Source organism: Cryptomeria japonica, chromosome 6 (genome assembly GCF_030272615.1).
Source record: "Cryptomeria japonica chromosome 6, Sugi_1.0, whole genome shotgun sequence".
Classification (NCBI taxonomy): Eukaryota; Viridiplantae; Streptophyta; class Pinopsida; order Cupressales; family Cupressaceae; genus Cryptomeria; species Cryptomeria japonica.
Window position 1 is genome coordinate 668,578,561 of NC_081410.1, and position 23,172 is coordinate 668,601,732.

At 38.4% G+C, this 23,172-nt stretch overlaps 1 protein-coding gene across 1 annotated transcript in view; it reads right to left on the bottom strand.

Annotated features, from left to right (window-relative positions):
* Window positions 1-691: 691 nt before the first annotated feature.
* The window catches only part of LOC131039067 (peroxisomal 2,4-dienoyl-CoA reductase [(3E)-enoyl-CoA-producing]), a 59,098-nt gene continuing 36,617 nt past the window's right edge, over window positions 692-23,172 (bottom strand). The window contains exons 2-5 of the mRNA XM_057971711.2: window positions 20,154-20,313; window positions 3,046-3,215; window positions 2,685-2,907; window positions 692-1,052 (exon numbers count right to left, since the gene is read on the bottom strand). Coding sequence (XP_057827694.2) covers window positions 901-1,052; window positions 2,685-2,907; window positions 3,046-3,215; window positions 20,154-20,313 — 705 coding nt within the window. The 3' untranslated portion in view covers window positions 692-900. The remainder of the gene's footprint in view (window positions 1,053-2,684; window positions 2,908-3,045; window positions 3,216-20,153; window positions 20,314-23,172) is intronic.

Sequence of the window (23,172 nt, forward strand, 5' to 3'; positions counted from 1 at the left end):
TGTATTTTACTTCTTTTTCTTATTGTATAAAATTAGCTTGTTACATTTTGGAGAAGTCAACATTTTGAACCACACATTGTGGATCATCATCAGGATGATTGATTAGAAAACAGATTTGGGCACACATAATTGTTATGACAAACCAAAATATGTAGTTCAAAACATCAATTTATACAAAACATGGTGTGAGCAATTATTCTAGAAGCTTCCCCTAACAGTAAGCATTACAAACCAAAAATGTAATAAGTATGATATCCTACAAAAATAGATACAGCCTGATAACATCCAGGGCTAACACTATTATGACAGGTCGTTGATATCTATTCTTGCTTGCCATAAATAAAAAGAGTAGAAATCATTATAGCATGCTACTAAAACATAAAAGGAACCGTGTCATTTGAAATGAATAAAGAAAAATATGGTGCTTATGGAAAATTAATTGAAGTAAAGGAACTTATCACTAACTCTGAAACCAAACAAGAATTCATTTGTAAAGCTTGTAACCATGATGGGAAAGAAGATTAATAAAAAGAGTAGAAATCATTATAGCATGCTACTAAAACATAAAGGGAACCGTGTCATTTGAAATGAATAAAGAAAAATATGGTGCTTATGGAAAATTAATTGAAGTAAAGGAACTTATCACTAACTCTGAAACCAAACAAGAATTCATTTGTAAAGCTTGTAACCATGATGGGAAAGAAGATTTCAATTTCACCTTTTTTCGAGCTAATGAATTACACAGATCAACATAGTTGTTCCCTTTAAGTTTTCCTAGCAAATGGAATAATAAGATTACTTGAATTTGAAAAATCACAATAATAATGGTAGCAGATCTCTTTAAAAGAGGGAGACACAGCTTGGTATCAGAGTTTAAAGAGTAAACAAATCCTCATTGTATTATAACTTGCTTTTCGGAGTATAGTCCGTGGCTCTAGACCTTGTCTCGACAACTCTGGAGATGGATTTGATAGTTTCTTTTGGCATAAATCGAGGGTGACTAAGCCACAGTCCTCCATCAACAACAAGTACTGTCCCATTCACATACTTGCCTGAAAAATGAAAAAAAATTAGTATGCCAATATATTGGGAAATTCAATTGATTCACTCCACATATAGCATGAAAAGACATCATATCATCAATGCCTTTGGACCAGGTACTTATAGCATAGATGAGTTATGCACATCCACCGCCATGAGAAAATGTCAGAAACAAGCCCAAAAACCAATAGATTTAAGCACAACCACAAGCCAGAATACAACATCCACCACACTAATTTAAGTTCCGAGACAATGAATAGCTTGCCTTACATAAGACATTTAGTGTTGTAACTGTTCAAAGACTTGTCATTACTTTAATCTAAAATCCCCCCAAACAAGCCCAAAACCTCTAATTTTATTTCAAAACATCACTCAAGGATAATTTTGCAGTGCTTTAGGCAGATTGCTTATCCATTCCAGTTAATTTAGGGCGCTGGTTCTGACATTGCAATTTTATAAAAGTAACTGCCAGAATTAATGGAGTGGACAAGAAGATGAGTTTATCCTCAATCTAAGTCATCAACTTACAAGCATGTTCAGTTATATCAAATATCAAACATCATCCAGAATGAACATACAAGACCGTCCAGCTACATTAAAAGTCAATTAGATCATATATATTTTAAAACTAAAGTTATTAGGGACCCCTATTTATTTCTAATTTATTAAAATTCAGCTCTGCATTAATAGCATATTACCCGGAAACATGGGGGTACAGTTATCAATATGGGGATGGGTTTGTCAATCAAATTCGAGTACATGAATAAATGAATAAGGTAATGGCTATATTAATATAAACGCAGTCCCCAGAAATTGAGTATAACAGTATGTAGATCGAAACATAGTCCATATTCCTACAATGGAATTTCCTAGTAACTATGATTAATATATTTCCCATATAAACTAAAAATGTAAAACAAGTGAGAATAGAAAAGTATTCATTGCAAAAAGACAAATTCTGTACATCCAAATACATCATGCTTTTGCAGAAATAGAAAACTTGAAGCAATTAACCCCTTACAGTTATAACATGTGCAACGTCAGTCCACGGCATTTCACTGTGTGGAAAGACAGAATCCATTGGTTTCAATATAAAATCTTATATAGTCCTATCCTACTTCCAATTGACCAAAGGTTTCGTACTACTTTATGTTTTAAGAGCTATGGAAAATATTTGCTCAAAGAAACAACAAGTTCTTGTCTAAGAGCAAATATAAGCACACAATAACATTTGTTCCCATTTTATCATATAATTTATATTTTCCTACATACAAACAATCTGATAATTTCATTATTTGAGCACAAGCTAAAATCTCAAGAGGTGCAATTTTAAAAACTCAAATCACTTCAAAATATACAGCTCTCATTTTCTCACTACTTTTATGGAACTCTCAAGGGTGTTATAGCTTTGCTGACTCTGTTAATTTGAATAAGTCAAAGGTAGAGAAATTCCATTAAATTAACTGAACAATATGGTAATTCTTGCAAAATATAGAAAACTTTAAAAATCTATGGTTGTAACCGATTTTTTACATTACATGTTCAATATCTACTTAAGAGGAAAGAAAATAGGATGGTGTGATTGTAGTATGTTACAACCTCTAGCCCTCAATAATTATTAAGTAGGTTCAAGAGAAACTAACCACTATCAGATGCCAAATAGATGACTGCCATGGCAATATCCCACTTTTCTCCTTGTTTGTAAAGAGGTTGGCTTGTCTGAAGATCTCCTAGGATTTCCTTGGGTGCAACTTTGTCCATCCCAGGAGTCCCTTCAATTGGACCAGGTGCAATACCATTTACACGTATTCCATAATCTGTCCCCCACTCTAATGCCAAAGACCTCGTAAGACTATCAACAGCTGCCTGTAAACAAAAAAAATCTCTGCTAGATACCTTGTGGTTTAAATTATTATCTAAATAAAATGACTCACGTTTATGCTTAAACATTTAAATTTAATACATAGTTAAGTCAAATCTTAATCCAAATGATTAGGGACAAACCTTTGCAGCAGAGACATGAATTTGATACCAGTCAGCTGTGTAATGTAATGTAGCACTTAGGTTTAAAATAACACCAGCCTCTGAAGGAGGCTTTCCAACTCCACCTTTCCTCAAATACTTCAGTGCTGCCTGACTCATTGTAAACATGCCAACAGCATCGATATCCAGTACTGCAACCACATGTACTTTAGCTAACTTCAAGCCACAGTTTAGGGGAAACAGTTAAAACATTTGAAAAGAAAAACATATAATAGCACAGCTCCAAACCTCCTAGCAATATCTTGTGGGTTTGAGAATGAGATTAATGCAATGCAGTTGTGGAGGATTATGAGGAAAGATAATTGGACTTAAGAGACTCGGATTATGACATATAGAAGCAGTTCATACTTCATATTGATATTAAAAACTAATCAAGGACACCCTTTATATGGATACTAACTCAGGAAAGAAAATTCTCTGAACTGTGTTCAATATTCAAAAAGTTCAAGAGATGGTAAACTTTCATGCAAACAAGAGCTGAATATTTAATGATTGACCTCAAGGAAAGAGAGCAAATAGATATATGACTAAACTAACTAGGGCATGTTATCAATATTACATTTTTCTTTTTCTATTTACTAATGGAAAAAGAGGTCATGAATGATCATTCAGATTAGAATTGGAGATAAAAATAATGTTGAACTGTAGGACTTTGCCTACTTTAATGATAGACAGTGCATTAATTAGCACCACAAATAACACCTTGAATTAGGAATAAAACACTAATATTTTAAAAAAATAAGCATTGGCAAGTCTATTAAATCAAAAGTTAAAGACTTGCAAGAATAATTCTTCACTTCTTTAACGGCAAAAGTAAATTTACTTCATTTAATGATTACCTTTGTGAATAGATGTATCATCATTCATAGACATAGAAGATACAATACGCTACCAAAGTAGATGACCTTGCCTTCTCAAATAAACAAAAGCCCTTTTAGAATAGCATACTTTGAACAATCAACAACTATCCTTGCAAATAGAACCGTTACTAAGCAACCAAGTTAAAAGCAAAAGGTATGAAGATAGATTAATCCCTTCTCAACACTTTCAGAAGACAAATAATATCAATATTTTGAAATGGGAATATTTTCAAAAAAGTGATTTTTCCAAATTAGTTACAGCCCCCTTAGATACTCCTAGCCAGCAATGGGAAGAGGTCTCCATGGATTTCATCACAGGGCTTCCATGATGTAAAAGTAAGAATATCATCATAGCAGTGGTAGATTACGTCACTAAATATACTCATTTCATCACATTATCTCATCCTTTTATAGCAAGTACGGTGGCAAAAACATTTTTGGATAGCATAGAAAAGCTACAAGTACACCTAGGGTTATTATTAGTGACCATGATCCTATCTTTACTAGTAACTTTGGATAGACTTATTCTCTTGTATGGGTCACCTGCCCTTCGCTGAAACCCTACAACGTTCGCACAATGTCTTCTTGGATCCACTCAACATAGGGTCTAGTGGCATTTGTGGCTTTGGTGGCGTCGCTTTTGCAAACCCTTTGGATGTGGCAACTTCTCTCCTACCCTTCACTAAAACTCTAATTTGTTCAAAAGATGTCTGCTTGAAGCTGCTTAACACAAGGTCTCATGGCATCTATGGCTCTGATGGCATCACTTTTGAACACTCTTTGAATGGTTTGAGGGTCGATTCCCTAGTTCTCCCTAGTTTTGCTAGTAGATGTGGTCTTGCATTGAGCATCTCTAATATGACATCCACAACTCAAAGGTGCTCTTCTTTGTCAGGAAATGGAGGTTTGTCTGGTCCTTCCTTTGCTGCCATGGTGGGTTTGATTGTGCCCTCTTCTCCTCTACATGGGAAGGCTCATTTGTTGCCATGTTCTCTTGCTCCTCCAATTGTGATCTATGGTAAGGAGATGGTTGAAAATGAATTGTTTTATTCTCGCCACAGTTTTATTTGCAGATTCAATGGGTTGTGGCCTTCCCTCCCTAATTAGCATCAATGGGCTTCAAAAATCTGGAATCCTCTCACCAAGAATGTTATTGAGCTTTACCCCTCCACTAGGGGTTTCTTTATTGCAGGCTTTACCTCTGTTGAAGAGATGGAGGGTATGTTGAATCATCGGTTGTGGTTTTGGGGAGAGCGTTCCCTCTCTCTCAAACCATGGTTTCCCTCCTTCAACCCATGGACTAAAATTGTCAAGGTTGTCCCTGTTTGGGTAAGACTACCTGATGCAGACGCATCCAAGATGTAAGAGCAATCTTGCATCACCCAAAAAAAATGTTTATTTTTTATTTCTGTTGGGTTTGGTGAATAAATTTTCAACAAGGGATAAAAACAGTAGGTTTCTATTTTTAGTAAGTTGGCATTTGTGCATGCTTGGACATGAAATCTTACACAAAGCTCCAAAATTGTAAAATTAAGACAATGGTAAAGAAATCATCTTATCATTTATGATTTGTGAGATATTAAGGTTTTTGTTTTCAAACCCCCCTATAAAATCTTCGAAGTAAAATTTGAGGCACTTAGAGGCCCCATACCAGCCTGAAAATTGGCAAAAAATCCAAATTTCCCTATAGAGAATTTGACAAAGAATCGGTTTTTTTTGTGAGCTTTCCAATGCTTTGAATAGTTCGTCAATCGGACGTCCAATTCAAAAGTTATGGCTCTCGAAAGTTGTGTTACCAAATTTTTAATTTCAGGTAATAAATTTATTGTGACGAGAAAATGGACAACTGGATCTTTGAATGCCCAAAAGGACAGGTTACACTTTCAAGAACATTCAAAGGTAGTGGAAAATGGGGGTGAGAATCATTGGTGCCAAGAAAAGGAGGTGAAGGGTGGTTACAGAGAACTCCATTAGTGCTAATTGTGGCTCCAACATGAAGTGTTTTTTTAGAGTTGAAATTCTTTGTAGTGAGATAAGCCCAAGTGGTTGTAGCATTGTCATTTTTGAATTTTATATTTTCATTTCATTGAAGGAATAGAAAGTGGTTTGTTTTCCTTCTTGACATTTTCAATGTGAATCTTCGTTGTTGTGTCATGTGTGACTGTTGGGTAGAGTAGCCCTTCATCACTACCTTACCTCCCTCTCCAATATTAGGACAATTCTTGCTTTAAGGATATGCTATTGGTCATTTTTTGAAGGTTGACACTACCTCAACAAACATTGGCCGCTCAACCTATGCTTGTATTTTATTGGACATAGACATCTCCATGCCTCTTCATGGAGAGATTGTTTTGATGGTGGAAGACAAGAAGCAAGTTCAATAACTTGATTATGAGAACCTAACAGATTAGAAACTAACAGTTGGAGAAATTGCTATTGAATTAGCAATTTTCCTCTGAATTTTACAGGTTCAGCTCCCTCTATGATGTAATTTGGTTCTTTTTGGGGTATGCTTTTGGCTAGAAAGCAAGAAAGGTGGAGCTTTTAACCAGAAAACTCTAAGGATAAAAAAGAGGGTTTTAACAGAATTATAATTGAATAGAAAGTAAAGATTCAACCCTAGAATATTGGGATTAATAGAATCCGGACATTACTGCTCCATTCATTCAAAGCTAAATATTCATAGTAATGCGCGTATGTAAATTTCAGAAGTCATTCAACAGATAATAAGAAAAGATAATCCAAATTACAGGAGTATTCAACATAAGAATAACATAATTCACCAACCGTAACTCAAAGTTTATGATTCATGAAGCTACATTCAGATTTCTTTTTACGAATATTCATTCAAAAATAGTTAAAAGAGTTTAAAAACAAGCTAAAGAATATATATTCACCTTTTGTCTCCTATCTGACATATATAGACAACAATTAGTAACAATCTTTGAAAGTCACCGTTCCAAGAAAAGAACTGAACAATTACTCAAAATAAAACAAAAACAGCTTATGAGAGCCTGACTCTATATCACTTGAACTAGCCATAGGTCTAGAGGGCAGCACTATTAATTAACAAGATGAATAGGGTTTCTTCCCGCTACGATTGCTAGCTGGAGCTAGGCATCGAGCATTTTGGCTTTTTCTTCTTCTTCCTCTAACACTAAAATAACTCTCATGTATTCTGCAAAGTTCATTTTACATTTCCAAGCCAAAGTCATCAATCCAAAAAGAATATCCTCTTGTGTGCCTTCAACCAATTCTGGGTCAGGCTGAACTATGGGGGGCAACACCTTCTCCTAGGAGAACCATTTTGCCTCATGTCAACTTGGGTCAATAACTATTTATGCACTTACCTAGCTATAGACCTCTGCTATGCACCAGGTTAATTCGTCTCAGGTGTAGGATTTCTAGCTGCAACAATTTCTCTTTGTAGAAGTAGATTGTAAACTTTGGCTTGTCTCCCCTCTCACTCCAGAATGGAAGTTATCCTCCTATATTCAGCGTAACTGGTCTTTTCACTCCATGCAACCCTGTTCAACTGAGCAATTATGTCTTCTTGCTCTCTTTGAATCCAGTTCAAATTAGGTTGGGCTATAGGAAGCTGATCTTCATGGGGAAGCACCATACTGTCTTACAACGAGGGAATAATCCATATAGAGCGCTGGCCCAAGAAATTTTAAAATGAAAATAATTAAAATTCTTAAATTCCTACTCCAACAAACATGCTTGTTTGTCAGTTTACCGTTTCTCTGGCTAATCCCTAAAGAAAGAATGAGTTCAAAATATCGCCACCTTTCATTTATGGACAAGGCCATCAGCTCATTAAATTTCGGTAGCAAGAAATAATATCATTCTTCTTCAAATATCACGTCAATAACTTTACATACTTTAACCACCTAATATGTCATTAAGGAGATGTACTTCCTAGATCTTTGAGCAAATTGCGTCTCAAAAAATGGGAAAACTCCATGTGGTCGAGCGATTGCAAAGGTTCCCGATCCTTCGCACGAAATTCAAAGAATTACCAACCTAGACGATGTCAACTTGGGTGACAAGACACATTAAAAGCAATCGGGTGACTGGCAAATTTAGGAACTAATTCAAGGCAACTGATGCAAAAAAGTGAGCTTTAAAGGACAATCAGCTAATCGGAGATTTTTAGAACTTTAGAACCAATACGAATAACTAAGTGCCAAAGTTTGGAAATATAACGTCTGCCCAACTATATAGACCTTGACACCATATACAACCGACAACAATGTTTTAACTTGGAGGAAGGTCTGGGAATCGGCGATTTTTAGAACTTTAGAACCATGATAATTGGATTAGAAAACTCACGACTTAGCCGACAAATTTTTGAAAATTGGTGAAGGGCCTAAGCCGGGACTTGGCTTTTGACAAAGATGATTGAAAGTCTAAACTTGGGGTAACGTCATCAAAGGAAGCATCAGGAGAGTGATATTCAAGCATGCCTGCACATAAGAATATGGGACCCAGGGGTTCCATTCATAATTGATAATCCACTTTTTATGGATATGAAGAAACTTCCTAGTGCAAAAAGCATAATTGGTGACAATAATAGGATATGGGATTCAGAGATTTATATGAATGGTAGCTTGTTATTTAGTGTGAAAAAGAATGACAGTTATGCAATTCTCAATGGTACCAGACCTTGCAAGTATCTCATCTTGGTCCATTTGGATGGCTATTACTCTAGGTTACAAGGGATGAAAATAAAAGGAGTTTAAAGTGATATTCCAGATTCACAAAGAGTGGCACAGCGAAAGCATGGTGTGTTATTCATAAGATTGATTTGGAATCCTGGTATTTGTCTTGGCATACAAGTACAAATTGCTTGGGGACAAGCAATCTTTGGAAAGGGAAGACTGCAATGTCCCCATTTTTGGCCCAAGCATTCAGACAAAAAAAATAATTTAATTAATCAAATTAAGCTGTCTAAATTAATGTCTAGGCCAACTTGTATTAAATTAATTATATATATAAATTGAATATTTTTTTTTAAGTTGTATTTATAAGCAAAAGAAATTAATATTACAAAAAAATTATTTTATAATTTTAGATTCCAGAATGTTCTGCAAGAAGTTATACCACTATGGAAGGTAAGTTATACCACCATTTTGCTGGTAGAAGCCCAAGCCATCCAATGACATTGCTTATCTTAAGTAAAAGAACATAGATACCCCTCCAAGTACTTATTGACTACCTTAGTTTGTCCATCTAATTACTAAAGGTATGAAGAGCTATGAGCCAATTGAGTACCAAAAAAAAAACTATCCAAAAATTACTCATAAACATAGGATCACAATCAGTTACAATAACCTTTGAAGTACCATGTTACTTTTTTATATTCTCCATAAATGCTTTTGCCGATGTACTTGAAAAAGGATGGGATAGTGCACAAAATGGGCATATTTGGTAAATTTGTCCACAACTACTACTTTGACACTCTTAAATTTAGACTTTGGAAGGACTGTGATGAAACCCATGGAGATCTCTTCCATCATTGGCTAGGAATAACCAAAGGTTGTAAAAGACTCGGAATCTTAATTTGTTGGAAAAAGTGTGTTGTTTGCCTTGCATAATGTTATAATGTAAAATTAATATTATTTCTAGTGTGCCTAGGGAATCTAGAGATGTGTGCATCATGAGTTAGACATTCTTGGAGCCACTTTATGTATTGTATTAACATTGGAATAAATATTTAATGTGGGTTTGCACATCGGGAAAATATTTAAAATTGGGAAAACTTAATACCAAAAGTAAAAATTTGGTGGGGGGGCGGTGGGGAATGGTTTTGTAAGTTCATGGTATTAGTCACATTGTTTATGTATTACCACTTGGTAGTTTTAAGCAATCTTATTTCTATAAAAGCAAGCACATGAGTAGTTGTTAAGGTTGGCTAGTGGCTCCTTTGAGCATCTCTTGTAGGTTGCATATGTGAGGAGAGAAGTCATGGATTGGGATGTGTGGTTACACAATTCTCATTTGCTTGCTCACATACAATGCATCTAGAAAGCTTGATGCTTTAGAGGTATTCATGGAGACTCTATAGATGTATTGTAGTCTTTGTTAATGAGATAATACATGAGTATGGATGCCTTTGGAGACTAGATTTTCCCCTCTTTAGGGTTTTCCAATGTATATCTTGTGTCATCTTGATGGCATGTATGTTTATTCTTTAGCATATGGATTATGAAAACTTGTTTGCATGATTTTCTCTATAGGGGTTATGCAGAAATAGTCCTATGTGGCTGCAAAATTCCTTTCATAATTCTCTCACTTTTATTTCTTTGACAACTCACACATTTTGCCACAAATTTTTGAACATCACCTCTAATCCCTTCCCAAAAGAAATCATGTTTGATTTGTTAATATGTCTTCAAAATCTTAAGTGACTCCCAACCAAAGAACCTTGGAGATCCTATAGAATATTTTGTGTGAGTGGACCTCTTGCATAAGTACAATCTCTCTTTATACCACATGGAATCTCTCTTCCAAAAACGTTATCTGAACTAGGATCATATTATAACTATTGAATGAGATTCCATGTAGCAACATCTTGTTGCCACTCTTATCTCGCTTCTTCAACCCAATTTTCCTGTAATATTGAGTTGGCACACAATAATACCTCATCCTTATCATCCTTTTTAGATTGTGCATCAACAAGTGCATTCTGATGCCGGGAATAATCATTATGTTATGTTGTCATATTATGTTTATGTTGTTGTCAATAATAATGAGTTACGGTAGTCAGTTAGTTAGTCGTCCCGAAGGGCAGTTGGACGCGACGGTTGGTCGCACCCCTTCAGGTATTATATATTGCATACCGTTCCTTCTTAGTATTATCATGATAGTCGTATCTGGGTTTAATGTTATAAGCACTTGATGTACATGGACTGTTGAATTAATACAGACACTAGTTGTTTAATATATTTCCATTATGTTTTGTGCATTTACTTTCTGCATTTAATCGTTTACCCGTATGTGGCAAACATTTGGTGTTGTTGCCTAGACATACTCGGGAAAGGAAGGAGCGGATGGCGTACGGACACGATGGGCCTACCCGTCGGTGAGATTAACCCAGAGGCCGACGCCGCACAAACGGAACAATCGTTGTGGGACAAAGAGCGTGATGGGAAGAGGCGAAGGGGAAATTGAACCCTGTAATAATCTCGGCACAATGTTGAGATAAATTGTGGCCGAAAGGGAAAATAATAAAAAAGTTTTGTTTTTTTTGTGTACATGGTGTGTGCTTGCTATGTACGGAAGTGATTTATGCCCAATATACTAAATAAGGACAAAATTAAAAAGATACGAAGTGACGAATGGGAAGTGTCACAAAGAGCGTTGAATCTCAGACAACAAATAGAACGAAGGCGTAGGCTAAGGCAGCTTGCCGAGGGACGACCGGCCGAGGGGTTGCTCGAAGGGAACCCAGGAGGTGTCACGAAGGTTGCGGAGGCAGAGATAGACGGAGAGAATTACACTCTCTACACTGTCGTAGGGTTGCCTGAAGGGAACCTAGGAGTCACGGAGGGTGTCGAAGGAGAACTCTATAGTTCGCCAGAATACCACCGTAGGGTAACACGTCGCGAAGAGTTGGTGGAACAAACAAGGCGAAGTCTAAACCTGATCGACGCTACCAGAGACCTACTAAAGAACTTGTCCATTTTGGAGGACAACCGGAGGGAGACGACCGAAGGTGACGGTACGACCAACGGTGCCTAGGGAGCACAAGGGTACCGTACAAGAGGCAATTTGTTTGGTTCGGGGTCAACAACCTTCTCCGAAGGACCCACGAGTGGAGGGCCAGGTGCAGGAGGCAGAGGTGGAGGATCACCACGTACAAGCACACAAGGCACCAGAGGAGTGAGACCCAGCGATGGGATGGTAAGTAAGCAGAAGCTGCCGAAGTTCAACGGCGACGGGAAGGAAGATCCTGTCCGCCATTGCCGCACTTGCGAAACCATATGGTCAGTGAACGGTGTTACTGACCAGGACGAATGGGTAACACAATTTCCAGCAACCTTAAGGGGAGTGGCCATCGACTAGTACTCCGATATAGATAAGAACAAAGTCGGCACATGGCCCAACCTGAAGAAGGAGTTCGGGATAGAGTTTCGCCTCCTCAGAGACGACAATGAAATAGTAGCCGAAATCTATGGCACAAAGCAGAACAAGAATGAGACTGTCCGAGCCTATAGTCAGCGGCTCAAGGAACTGTTGGGGAAAATGGAGAGTCAACCAGCGGATGGGTTGAAAAAGGGATGGTTCGTGGAGGGACTGAAACACTCCATCTGGAAGAAGATGAAAATTGTTCCACCAACCTCATACGAAGATGCATATAATAGAGCGATGGATCTCGAGAGCAAGACCAAGACATCCAAGAAGAAAAAGAAGAAGGATAGCTCGTCCGAGGATGATGACTCTTCCGAGGGAAGCAGCAGCGATGGCGAGTCCGGCAAAAAGGTGCAAGCCCTGTAGAAGGACATGCTGAGGATGATGAAAGAGCTGAAGGTTATGAAGGGAGGTCCGAGCAAGACCGACGAAGGGGAGCTTTGGTGCACGGAATGTAAGACGGACAGCCACACGAAAGGCTCCTGCCAAAAGAAGGCCTATTGTGATATATGCCAGTTGATGGGGCATCCCACCAGGGAATGCCCCTAAAACATGAAAACACGAAACCAACAAGTATTGCTTACGCAAGAACAACCAACTACATCGGGCGGTACCGGCAACTCCCAGGCGAACAACAATGCCACATCGGGAGGCTACTGAGATAACCGGTGGGGAGGACGAAACAACAATAACAATACAAGGAGCTGGATCCAATATGACTCCAAAGGCCGACCGATGGTACAATGCAGAGCGTGCAACCAATGGGGGCACTTCGCCCGAGACTGCCCGAAGGGAGAGGCCACACAATATTTGTGCAAATGGTGCGGACCGAGAAACCACGAAGACGCCACCTGCCCAAAGTTCGGCGTCAACTTGCTCAATATCGAGGAAACCAAAGAAGAGGAAGTGTTGGTCGTAACCCGCGCCCAAGCCAGACAAGCAATGTGCCCAAACCCAGAGACAGAGAAGCGAAAGGTGCGGGAAGCACGAGAAGAAATTGAGAAAAAGATACGAGAAAGGGCGAATGCGAAGGGTACGACGGGTACTTCAAGCCGACCGGAGGCGGAGGAGGCTATACTAAATCAAATTTTAAAACTAGAGGTGCCTGTGAAGGTACACGACCTCCTCCAGACGATGCCTCAAGTACGAATGGCGTGGCTGAATAATCTCTCCCAACCACGCACCAATACCAACCACCGCACAGATGTTCCTGGGGGGTCTGCAATATACCCCATGCTGCTGGCAGTTAACACTGGAAGGAACCCGGCCATTGTGGAGATGGGTATCCTTGGCACCATTCTAACCGATACCATCGTCGATGGTGGATCAGGAGTGAATGTTCTTCCAGAAGAAACCTAGCGGAAGCTAGGGAAGCCAACGCTGTGGCCATCTACATTCAATCTGCTGGGAGCAGATCAGCATGGAATCAAACCCATCGGGACACTGATGGGCCAGCAAGTTACCATCGGAACGCAACCCTTCATACTGGACTTCGTGGTAATCCCACTAAAGCAAAAAGGGTATGATGCGATCTTAGGGAGAGGGTGGTTGGTGGCAGCCAAGGCCACCCACAACTAGAAGAAGAACACCTTGTCTATGGAGAATGGAGGAAGGAAGTTTATCATAGACCTTGGGACGCAATTGGTTAGTGAGGAACTGGCATCATCTTCAGAATCGGAGGGTAAAGGAGAAGGCGACTTGAGGGACGAAGGACGAGGTTGCAGGGAGCCCAACGACGAAGGGATTCTCAAACTAGGAGAGTGCTCCGAGGATGAGACGGGGTCATTGAACGGGCTCTTCCACTGGCAGATGGAGGATTACGAAATGTTCGAGAGCTACAGGCTCGAAATAGAGGAACCAGAGCAAGCAACAAAGGAGGTGTACCTGTCGAAATACAGAGACTACTGGAAGGGAGACGCCCCAAACCTTGGTGACGTAGATAATCCTAAGATCATTCGTGTCGGCAACGATTGGAACCCTGTGTGGAAGGCCGCAGCCTTCAAAATCTTTATTCTTCTTCTTCTTATGTACGGGAAGGAGACCGTGGTCCCTGTAGAATTTGTGGTTCCAAGTCTTCGGATGGCCATTGAAAATAGACTTGCCACCAATGGGTCCAAATCGAAACCCTACCACGAGAAGCGCGCAGGGAACACGAGAGGCCGGAAGGACACTCGAGAGTCTGAAGGGGAACCCGATAGGATGGAAGGGGACCTAAGAGGTCGGGCAGGCGACTCAAGAGACACAGGACCAAAGCGGGAGACTCTCGGGTGAGGCAAACCGAGAAAGGGCGATCCGAGAGGCACGAAACCTGAGCCGAATCTGGACAATTAGAAAAAAAAATCATTGTTGATAGTGGTGGTGGGACCACTGTACGGTGGAATCACCGTGCGGTGGAACCACCGTACAATGGACCACCGACGACAGAGGCGGCGATGGAATACCACCGTATGGTTGATTGTCACTTGCGTTGGGCGTGCAGGAGGAGGCCCGTACGGTTGGTCGTGTATGAGGCCCATACGGTGTGTATGGTGGACGGTTGGTCATGTATGAGGCCTGTATGGTGTGTATGGTAGACGGTTGGTCGTGTATTCTGTATGGGGTGATCCGTATGGTGGAGGGGTGTTGACCGCACGGGAAGGTGGCCGTACGATTGGAGGTGTCAGTGTTGTTGTTGGCCGTACGGGAAGTTGCATGGCCGGGGTGCCATCGGGGACATTACAGTGAAAAAAAAAAACGACGACCAGATTGAAAAATCATTTGATGACGTCTGGAGCCAAGACGTTGAAAATATTAAAGTGGAGAAGAAGGGGTTTGGCATCTTAAAATATCACAGAAATGATGTGCGCCATGGACTTTCGTATGGTTCTGAGGGTTGTAAATTGGTGTTGGCGGCAAGGGCACTGCCCCTCGACCCCACTAGGGGCATTTCCTCCAGACCCCCAATTTATTTTTGAGCTACAATACACTTTTTGAGTTGGGCGAAGGGCATCAGAGAAGTCACAGTAAGTGTTGGGTTGTCCCGTACTGTGAGAAAGAAGCCTGAAGCTCAGCATTGGTAGGAAGCCATAAGCCATAGAGGGAGACGGATTTGGAGGTTGCGAACAAACAGAGTCTGAGGGAAGGCATTGTAGGCACGCGAAGTCATACGGCACCGAGGAGGTATACAGTTCAGTTATCAACCTTTGGGGAGTGTGATGGGGGATTTGAGGCATCTCCTAGCCTTTGTGCCCAAAGGTTGTGGCCCCTTCCAAGCATGAATGGTACGCTTTGAGGAACTCGGAGTATGTCTCGGCTGGACGTGAGGTTGCCTTGGTGGATGCACAGAGGGCTCGGGAGGAGCTGACCACCAAGTAGGAGGCAGTACTAGCATGAAACTTAGCTCAGCGTCCCCAGGAGTTGGATGCCGAGAGGGCAGCGCGGGTGGCTATCGAGGACAAATTGGCTAGGGAGACAGTATCATTTGAGTAGCAGTTGGTGGAGGTTGAGACTAAAAAGCGTGGTTTGCAAACAAGTTTGGTTTAGGCACAGAAGGACTGTGATGTCAAAGGAAGCAATAATGGTGACATCCACACTTGAGCATCGGATGGTAGCAGAAAAGGGTTTTCAGGCGAGGACGCAGTAGGTGTATGAGTTCCACGCTCGACTAGCGTTCGCAGTTCCTACAGTTCTCTACCTTGGTTTTGTTTAATGTCATCTCTATTTTGTATTAACTCGTCCGGAGACGACTTCTTTTCTTGGGGGGGATGATGTTGCCGGGAATAATCATTATGTTATGTTGTCATATTATGTTTATGTTGTCGTTGGTAATAATGAGTTACAGCAGTCAGTTAGTTAGTCATCCCGAAGGGCAATTGGACGCGGCGGTTGGTCGCACCCCTTCGGGTATTATATATTGCATACCATTCCTTCTTAGTATCATCATGATAGTCGTATTTGGCTTTAATGTTATAAGCACTTGATGTACATGGACTGTTGAATTAATACAGAGACTGGTTATTTAATATATTTCCATTATGTTTTGTGCATTTACTTTCTGCATTTAATCGTTTACCCGTATGTGGCAAACACATTCTTCCATTTCTTACAAATGATTCAAATTCATATCCCAAGATCTTAGGGACCCATTTTTGTTGTCTTCAAAGGATAACCACTTCTTCGAGAAATGTTTTAGGCTATCATGATCTGTCTTTACTTCAAACTGTCTACCCCACCTCCATTGTTTGACTACAAGAAGAATAGGTAGCTTTCTTTCTCATAAATGTGTTTGATTTGATTCTCACCTTTCAACTAACAACTTTCAAAAACAATGGACCTGCCCTCTTACATTAAAACTATTCTTATACCCATTCCTTGAAGCATCACACTTCACAAAAAATTCTTGGTGAAATATGGAGTTGCCAAAACTAGAGCAATACACATTGCCTCCTTCAATCTCTAAAATGTTGTATTAACTACCTCATTCCACTAGAAAGCATCCTTTTCAAAAGTGCTATAAGGGGTGTTGCTATGTGGCCATAATTCTTTAAAAATCTTCTATGGTATCTAGTGAGTTCTTAGGAAACCCCTCAAGTTCTTATTTTAGGAACTGGCCACTTCAACATAGCCTTGATTTTGGTTGGATCAACTTTTAATCCCTTCATGAGACACGATGTGACCCAAATACTCCACCTCTAAGTCCAAAATCGCACTTAGAATGTTTAACATAAAGTCGATTTTGTTGGGGAAATTGTAATGCTTGATCAACATGGTACAAATATTCTTGACATGTCTTCCTATAAATCAATATATCATCAAAGAACACTAATACAAACTTCCTCAAAAATGGTTTAAAGATGGAATTCATCAAAATTTGAAATGTAGGAGTATTGGTCAGACTAAATGGTATTACCAAAAACTCATAATGACCCTCATGAGTCCTAAAAGTTGTCTTGGGAATAACTTCTTCCTTAATTCTAATTTGACGACAACCTAATCTAAGATCAATTTTGGAAAAACATAGCTCCATTCAGTTCATCTAATAAATCGTCAATGACTATGATAGAAATCTTATCTTTGATGGTTTATTTGTTGAATTCCCAATTCTATGGACATATGCCAAGTGTCGTCCTTCTTACACACCATCACCACTAGAAAGGAATGTCATGTCCCCTCCTTAATTGTTATATATATATTAAATGAAACAATTATTATTTTATTTAATATAATAATTATCAACGAAAGATTATCTGAAATTTATTTATTTATTAAATAATATTATTTAATTAATATTTTATAATTATTAATTAATTAATATTTATTAATGTTTGTTTGATACTATTATTAATTTATTAATATTTATTAAAGTTTGTTTGATATTATTAATAATTAATTAATATATATTAATTAATTAATAATAAAGAATAAGTCAGCCTCCTTTAAATAGTGGTGACCCTTCCTTGAGTCACCACCCTCCCTTTCTCCTATAAAGCATCGAAAGGGAGGGGGCAACGGAGGAAAATAAGAAATAAATTAGGGAAGAAGAAAGGAAATAAGGGAATCATTGTGCATTCACGTTAGCAATAAGAAACGGAAAAGAATATCATATCGACAGCAATGAAAAAGAATCATTTTCAACAATTGCCAATGACTCACACAAGAAGTGATCCATTCATTAGAAACAGTTAGACAAAAGAATAGATTGTCTTAAGAAGGCCCCATTCAAGGAGAGGGTGCGATCTTAAGGAGAAATTAACAAATTCGTTGAAGGGTGCGATTTGATTATGGTTGGCCAGCATTGTTTTTCAAGAGGTGTTATTTATTATATGCAAAGATAATAATAGTTTTCGAAGGATGTAAGTAAGGATAATAAAAGAATGGTGCGATCTAAATTAGTAAGAACTTAATCAGTTTTTTATTCAATATGATGTCTCTTATGAAAGAGTAAGTTTGGAGAAGTGCGTATAATATAAGAGTTGTCTCCTTTGGTAAAACAATGCAACTCTTGGATTCGGTGGCATAAGTAAAGGTAAAAATGGTTGCAAGTTGGGAGAGGATGAAAGAAGGGGAAGAAAATAATGGAAGCCACATCAATAAATAAAGATTGTGAATTAAGAGCAGATTGAAAGGGGATAAAAAAAAAGGGAATATAAATATCTGGCAGCCATCGATAAGATCAGATCAGAACTGTTATTAAGTTACAGGCAGTAACATCCTTGTTTTGAGTGGTATGCATGGGGATGTGCTTAATATGAATTCTTAATATACGAAGCATGATAATGTTCTTATGCAGAATTTAATAATAATATAATAATAGAAAATAATATAATATAATTACTATAATATTTTATAAGAACTACTCTTCAGTGAAATATAAAGTATAGTACTATACATATATATAGAAATAGTGATTTGAAAGAACAAGTAAAACTGAGGTTATAAATCAGATTGAATTATCAATTCAATATCAGAAAGAAGATTATGTTGTCACTGATTGGATTCATGTTAAGATAGTTTTGTCCCCTAATCATTTTAGTTTAAGTCATAAGTAGGGGACATTACAAGGAATAAGCACTCTAATTATGGTTATCAACTTACAGGCCTAAGCTTAGTAGGGGACATTACAAGGAATAAGCACTCTAATTATGATGAATATTACCTGTTTCTAACATCTCTTCTACCATCTTCTCAATTTCACTCTTCTGCACATATGGATACATGTTAGGTGTAATGCTAGCTAGTTGGCACTCTGGCACTAATTGAATGGTGTGATCATGATCCCTTTTGGCAGGAAATCCTTTTGGCATACTTTGAAGACTACTAAGTACTAATGTTTCTTCACAATAGCCTATAGGTCTAGAGGTGCAGACCCCTTCTTTAGTTGTACCTCTATTGAAAGTAATTGAACCACAAACCCATCTACAGCCTTTTCCAGAATCTTCTACATCTAATGAGAACTCACCAATTGTCGCAATGTTGCACATAGCCCACATTGTTCAAACTTCTTGCCCTCTTACTAGAAACACATGAAGAACTCTTGAAAATTCATCCCAGTCATTCCCAAGGTAGTTAGCCATTGTACTCCCAAAACAATGTCATCTCCACCCATAGGAATGACAAACATAAGACTATCCAATCGATATTCTCCCATGGAGAACTTGATACTGTGGCATTTTCCCAGACAACTTACTATTCCACGATTTGCAATCATGGCTTGAAACTTTGGAGCTAGATAGACAAAACGATTTAAGCATATAGCTAATTAACTATTGATGAAGTTGTGAGTACCATCTATGACAATTAATATCGTCACCTATTTTTTTCAAGAAATCCGCCACCTTAAATCACATACAACTAATATATGATATAAATCACATCAGATGAAGTCCCATGAGGTAAGTCAATATATTTAGAGATTGGAAAACTTGTCTAAATATGGGTTGAACCATGGTAATTATCAATTTTCAGCAAAAGCATAGCCCATACACAACTCCAGGATATTGATAAACCCACCTTTGAAAACAGGTTAATCCTCTTGAGAAACAGCACCAAATATGGAGAATACATTCTTGACACCTGCAAACAATGTGATGTACAACCACAACTTCTTTTCTTAAATCTATAGAATCACTTGAAATGGTTTATGATGCATGGTTGTAACATCTTAGACTGGTTCAAGGAAAATCCAAAAAGCCTTGCAGTCACCAGTGCATAGTCAATAGTGATTCTTACACATGCAAATTACAATAAACGTATCTACCAACAAGCCCTGAGGTAAACAATCAACGCCATCAGGATCATAAAACAGGATAGCCTGAGATGAGCTCTAAAGCAGAAAATAAAGCAATGATTTACAATTTGACAAGTTTCTGACAGACACATATTAATAAAACCAGAGCTCAAAAAATTGTGCACTGTGTATAGGTTTCTAAAGACAGGTGGTAGTAGGCACAAAAGGAGAAAGGAATTTCCAGCAAGATCAAGATATTTAATTACCGTTTTAGCATTATTTTTAACTCTCTTCCTGTCATTCTCTAAGGTCCCTAGAGGAAGATGCTTCACAGAATAAACTTTCTGAAGAAAATATGGGCAACCCACCTGTTCGGAGTCCATTTGGAGACAAATCTTCTGCAGGCACAAGAAAGTTGCCAGCAGCATTATTTACAAGAATATCAAGCCTTCCAAAATACTTTACTATTTGTTCAACAACACGTGCAGCATCTTCTTTATTTCGAACATCTCCTTGAATTCCAATCGCCTGTGTCAAGAAGCATGGAGAGTATATGTAATTATCTTTTTATCCATGACAAGAAAGTAATATTGTACACAGTTTAGGCACTTATCAACTATATTGTGAATAAATTCCTTGTCTAGTGAAGCAGCAAATCTTAGTTTATCTCACAGAAGAAAATATCTTTAATTTTGTAATATATAGATCACTGCCTAGGCTTATGATGAATTCATGAAAATATTGTGATATTCTGAAAATACTAGTCAACAAGATTTTGACCGAGAAATTCCCTATTATTGTGGTGTATCCCAAAGAAATTCTCAATTTATTGCAAGCTCTTCGCAATATTTTCTTTTTTTGCTCTATTATATACCCTCTGCCTTGCATTTTTTTCCTTATTCTGCTTGGTTTTTTTTATCTGCTAAAGGGTCAGCAACAACAGCTGTGAATTTGTGGTTGTTCTTGCTTCTTTTTGAGTCTACCCTAGTTTTTTTTATCATATATTGGCCTATGCTAGTTTCAAACTAACTGTGAATTCCTATTTTGCTTATTTGGATATGTATCTGATTTCAATAGATTTTAGCTTGGATGACACCTTCAGCTAGGTGGTTACAATTCTCCCCTCAAAGAATATGCTTAGACAGGGTTTTCGTATTATCTCTTTTTTTAAATATTGAATATTTCTTTATCCAAAAAAAAGCAAGTTTCTCTTTAAGCAATAAACACAGATTTTCATTACCATCTAGGAATATGCCTGGAGGTATCCATTCCAAAAAAATTACACTGTATATTGACATTTTGTATAGTTTTATATCAGCTGAGCAAGAACACGTATTCCTCAAATTGAGGAATTGTAATCAGGAAACAGTGTTTTAGGAGAGGCTATTCATTTCAGCTACAACTTCTATTTTTATAAAGATAACTATTGTTCTCATGTGCAACAGCTCTTTGGTCATGCAAGCTTCATTGTTTGAACACGTATCTTTTTGGAGACTCTTTTCTGTTGTTAATCCCTTGTTACTCCATATGAAGGACCTCAATTGATATTAGAGGTCAAAATTCAACTTTACTCGAAATGACACATTAAAATTGTACTTTATAGGTTGACATTTGTATTTTATACTATTTATTGTAACCATATGAAATTTCCTTATAGTGTCAAGTTTTAAGCTACTGTCTGTTGTTTCTCAAGTGCAATTCATGTTTCAAAACTTGTCAGTCTGCTTTGTCTTGTCATCTTTGTTATCCTTTTCTAAATGTTTGCATCATCATGGAACAAAGTTCTTGAGCACATTCCTCACAATGAAGGAAAGGGATTCTTAACAGAGACATTTGCAAAGGCTGAAATCAAGAATGCACTTTGTGATGTAGACATTCAAATCAGAAAATTGGTTAACTTTGGAGAACAGCTGGGCACACTGAACAATTTAAAAATTTCAGTTTATTCAAAGGTGTGCACCTAGGGAACAAGGGCACACCTCATCAAACAGGAAGGAATTCTAAATTCTGAAATTTCCTAGGATAGTTCACAAGTGTGTGCTTCAGAGACGAGGAGGGCACACCTCATTGTTGTGCAAATCGCACACCCATCCCCGTCTTGGACAGGGACCCCCTAGTTTGTGCCTTTCTGTCCTTGCAGAAGAGGAGGGGGATATGAAGGATCAAGTGCCGCTAAAACCAAATTCGGCCTCTAGGGCCATATTGCGAACTTAAAACTCCCCAATTCTCACAAAATCGCCTAAATGTGAAGAAAGAGTTAAGGCCTGCAATGACGTTGAAATGCCGATTTTCGCCAAGGGATACAAAGGAGATAAAGAATGCAAAGAGCCAAGGTTGACAAACTTGCCCAAGTGCCAAAACTCGCACTTTTTGGAAAAAAAAGTGAAAAGTTGGCAAAAATGCCCCAAATGGCCAAATTCGGACCTTTTAGCCAAAATGTTAAAAAGTGAAAGTTGGCAAAAGTACCCAAAGGGCCGAATTTGGACCTTTAAGTGAAAATGTCAAAGTTTTTAAAACTTTTCGAATGCCCCTCTTGCCCGAAATTGCCAGGAACAACTAAATTCGCGGAAGGAGTAAAAGCGTTAAAACTTGGGAAATTTTCAAATGACCCTCCAGGCATTAAATTTTAATATTTGTTAAATTAAATTAATTAATTTTTCAAATTGATTTATTGAAATGAAATTGATCGTTTGCAAGTTGCAGGATGTCATTAGAGAACCAGGAGAAAGACCTGAAATGCACATCGAAGAAGGATCGCAATCAAGGCCAGGCATTGAAGACTAGAAAACGGAAAAAGATGTGGGAACACGCTGCAGGAGCGCGAGAGCAACCAAACATTGGGAACTGTGCCACTGAACAAAGATGAAGTCCACCACTAGGACCAAAGACCAAAGAACACTCTGAATGCTGCAAGTTTATGCCTTCTCGAGAAAAAGCACATAGCTGGATTTAATTCCAAGAATTCAATTTCTAAAAGCTGAAATTGTTATATTGTAAAACTACTTGTAGGTCCCACTCAGATATTTTGAAAGAAAGGGGAAACAAGTCAGTTGTGGACAGTTATGTCCAACTACCGGATAGACTCAAATTGAAGCCAAATAGTGGCAGGTAGTTGAAATTGCGGTTGAATGGATGAGTGAGAATTTAATGGGCATGGATTAAGGCTGCTAGTTTCTGGAAGGCAGATCAGGACCCTTGGATGTAGTCCATCTTGGCCTCTGATTCAAAATTGTAAAAACTATAAAAGGCAGAGGCCTTTCTTTTGTAAAGGGTTAGATAGTTAGAGATTGTTAGATGGTTAGAGATTTTTGTTAAATAGTTAGACTCTGGTGAGAGAGTTAGATTTTAGAGTTAGAATAGGTTAGATTTTAAGCAGTAGCATAGAGA